A 3902-nucleotide genomic window follows, 5' to 3' on the forward strand; every position below is an offset into this window, starting at 1 on the left:
GTAATAGGGATTTACCGTATCACATTATAAGAACCATCCAAAACAAGCTCAATCGACTTTACCGTTTTAGGGAGAGTTTTCTATTTCTATTTCTGCAGCTTAGCTCCAAACAAAAAGTAGGCTACAGCTGAGGCTAAGGGGAATGTCATCAGTTTTTTAGGTATTTGATCATTTTTTTTATCTTTGCACATTGTACATATCCTTTATGTCACACTGCTAGACCGTTTTTTGCTCATTCCTGTACAACTCTTTCATTTATTTCAGAATCTGGCCATACATGTACATATTCTCTCTCTATTTCTGTATATCGTCTTCTTCTATTGTCTCTTTTGTTGTCTTTATTCATAATTTTTCGATGTTTAATTATTATGAACTAATGTACCCAGGCAAATTCATCGTATGTGAAAACTTGTCAATAAACTTGATTCTTATTCTAATAAATCAGAGTATTATGGATACAGAAGTCTGACCTGATCACCAAAGTTATTAGGATTCATCTTGTGGGCGACATTAATGTACAAAACTACATTTATTGGCAAACCAACAAAGTTGTTGTTGAGATATTTCATCCAAAGTGGAGCAGAAACTGACACACTGACGTCCACACAGTCAATACAGGTGTTACCAATGATACTAATTAAGGTTCTGTTTCATTCAGGTCAAACTGAGTCAGGGTGAAACGTGACTTTGTTCTCCATTAACCTCCATCCTAAAAATTCTGCTAGCTTACTCTGAAAGAACAGCACCCTCTTCCTGTTTTGTGCTGTAACAACAGATCTGAGTCAGACACAGGTTGTATTGATGTTAAACTGCTAATAGCTTAAAGTTAAAACACCTTACATGCATATTCATCTTGATACACCAGTGATTTCATTTGCTATGCACTTCCAGTGTTGATTGGCTGTATTTAAACAATGCTGCATAATGTTACACCCATAAATTAGAGATAAATATTGCACTCTTACAGCCTACAGCTTTTAAATGCAGGTCTCACACATAAAAAATAGTTAGAACATACAATATAATTAATTTGTATTCTCATTTATATTTCCAGGTATTAAATGTTTCATAACCGGTTTTTAAGGGTTGCATCTACAACTTCATGAGAACAGACTGAATATATTGAATCGCTATTCATGACAGAGAAGTGTCAGTTAAAGAAATGTAAATTATTAATAGAAAAAGTAAATTAGCTGTGTTTTTAATCTGTTTTCTTTAAATTAAAAGTTAAAAGTACAGTATATTGTACTATAAATGCAACAAAAGCTGCAACAAAACTAAGAGGCAGTTTGTAATATATTTTAATTAAGTGCACTAATTGTAAATTGAATAGATTAATTTCTGTTGTTCCTCCCAAAGAAAATTCTGTTTCTTTAAAGAAGTGTCAGTAAATCATGCAGATGATCCTTCATATACCTTCATGTGTTGCTTGTTCTAACACATAAATTACTTGACTTGACTAAATGAGGGAGACTTTTTTTAAAAACAGGCCACAGAAAAGCTGCCAAACTGTCAGGAGAAGTGAAGGAATGAAATAGTTTACAGTCTCACCAGTGAGGAAGATGTAAAAGAAAAGTAATCTGTGCACCTCCGAGCAGGAGGAGGACAAGACACAACACTTGAAAAAGATCTCCATTATCCGCCTATCGCTAAACTATCTCTCCTTTCCAAAAAGAAGATGCTTAGAGGAGTGTTTGAAGGGGAATGAGGGGGTTCAGGGGCTGAAGCTCCAGGCTCCGGAGGACTCAGGGGTTCATTTGAGGATTATGAGGACGTTTACATTCAGAGCCGAGGGCCTGGTGCGATGAGCTACGGCCTCTGTTGGGCTCCTGGATCAGTGAGTGATGGACAGGTTTCACATTTGTGGCGTGAAAGCTGAATTTTAGAGAGAGAGAGAGAGACACTACATTTTACCACATATGCTGCATCTTTTCCTCTCTTATACCAAACGTCATAAAGCCTCATATAGTGCAGCTGTGTAATCTCACTGATAATGCTGCTATAATTTTAAAAAATCCACAACAAGTTGCACACATTCACACAGACCTTCTCTATGTAGCTTTTTCCTGGTCACAATAATTCGAGAAAAATCAGATTTGAGCCACATGAAAGGAAAAGGGTTAGGCCAAACCTAGGGGTGTCCTATTTTTAAAGCCAGTTGAAATAATAGAATAAAGCCTACAAATCTATACATTATTTCGGAAAAAAGATGAAAGTTAGCCAGAAAAAAAGAGCCAACATCCTATTTTGTAATTGTTCTCAAACTGTTTGAAACTATTTTGATGTCACGTGACATTGTTAGAGTAGGAATTTGTCATAAAAAGCACTAATCTTGGAACTTATTTTTGTTGAACTAGATATAATAAATCACAAATCTGCAACACTTGAATCCAGACCATAATACTGTAATAAATATAACAATATTTCCATTATTTCTTTTAGTATAGATAGATGATCTTATGCTAGACTGTGGCTCCCAAAACAAAAAGGAAATGTATCATCAGTGTGTTCCTGTCTACAAACCAAACGTCCTTCAGGAGAGTGATAAAATTTCATTCATAAACCCCAGAATGAGAAATGAAACTAAAACTGTGTCCTGCTCCTTTTAAATTACAGAAAAGTGCCCAGAGGGTGAGAGCCAGTGGATATTTCCTCTGATGTGAACTGTTTGCAGTAGTGTGGGAATGGTAGAGATGTTAAGATGATAAGGCCTCCATCTGGTGGCTGTAACCTGCACTGCCATCTTATGTGAGCTCCAGCAGAGGAAGTACTGCATTAGTGCCTGAAAAGATTCAAAATAAAGGCTACATTAATTTAAAAAACTGCATCTGTAACAGATATAATGTTACAGAGAGGCTCTCATTAGCTCTCATATTATAGCTAGTATATTATTATATATAATAACAAACTTTGTTCCTGAATTATTAGTTTACTGTGGAAATATATCAGGGTTTAGCTCTTTTACATTAAGTAAAAAATAGTAATGTAAAGATACTTAATTACAAGTAAAAGTCCTGCATTCATCAGCAACAACTCAAAAGTAATTCGATGTTTTTTCACAGTGGAGAGGTTTAATCTGTAACAATGCAACATATCTTTTAATCCGATTATGTAAATCTTGATACATTATATAACTGAAAGAAATAAGTAGGTAAGTCATTTTAATTGACACGAACTTCCTGATTAAGCACTTTTTTAACTGCGAATTTTGTTTTCACAGTACAAACAAAAATTACAAAATGACTTGATTAATAAAGTTTGTTTTAACTTGAGTTAGTTTGATCAGTTGCATCAATGTTTGAGTTAAATGAAGTGACCTGTGTTCAATGTAGTAAAAACGGAAATAAATAAATAAAACAAAGTAAAGAAATCCCTTCAGATTCAAATGAGAGTTCCAGTTTTTCCAGCATGTTTTTTTCCAGTGTGAAAAAAGTTTTATTCCAACTTTCTCCACTAAACTTTCACCACCACTTTCCACCACCTCAGACACTCTTACTCTGAAAAGGCCGCACCAGGAGGCCAGCTCGCTCAGATTTGAAAAGAACAAAGCTGCAGCTGTTGAAGGCTCCTCCCCTTCCTCCCCTTCCTCCCCCCCTCCCCCCCTGCAGTATCTATAAAAGGATGTGCGTCACAGAGCGCTAGGACTTCACTCACAGAGATCTCATTATAGGTGCCCTGTGAGACCCTGCAAGTTTCCACCTTTACTTCTTCTTTTCCCTCAGAGGACAATCAGAACAGCACAATGGTGAGTGTTACATTTCTCTGCTAACATCCGTAAAAAAAAGAAGCAACATAGTAACTGTAGTGTGCTTCCTGTGGAGAGTTATGTGTCAATCTGAAGTGTGAACTATTGCAATCCTCGTGTAAGAGTTTTAGATTTCCTGTTGCTTCTGCGTACTTCC

At 36.0% G+C, this 3902-nt stretch overlaps 1 protein-coding gene across 1 annotated transcript in view; it reads left to right on the forward strand.

The window, feature by feature from the left end:
- Window positions 1–3595: 3595 nt before the first annotated feature.
- Window positions 3596–3902, forward strand: part of LOC118339880 (tubulin alpha chain-like) — a 6720-nt gene continuing 6413 nt past the window's right edge. Inside the window, 1 exon segment of the mRNA XM_035677679.1 lies at window positions 3596–3745. Coding sequence (XP_035533572.1) covers window positions 3743–3745 — 3 coding nt within the window. The 5' untranslated portion in view covers window positions 3596–3742.

This window comes from Morone saxatilis, unplaced genomic scaffold (genome assembly GCF_004916995.1).
Source record: "Morone saxatilis isolate NCDOM2014 unplaced genomic scaffold, NCSU_SB_2.0 Contig6, whole genome shotgun sequence".
NCBI classification, from domain to species: Eukaryota; Metazoa; Chordata; class Actinopteri; family Moronidae; genus Morone; species Morone saxatilis.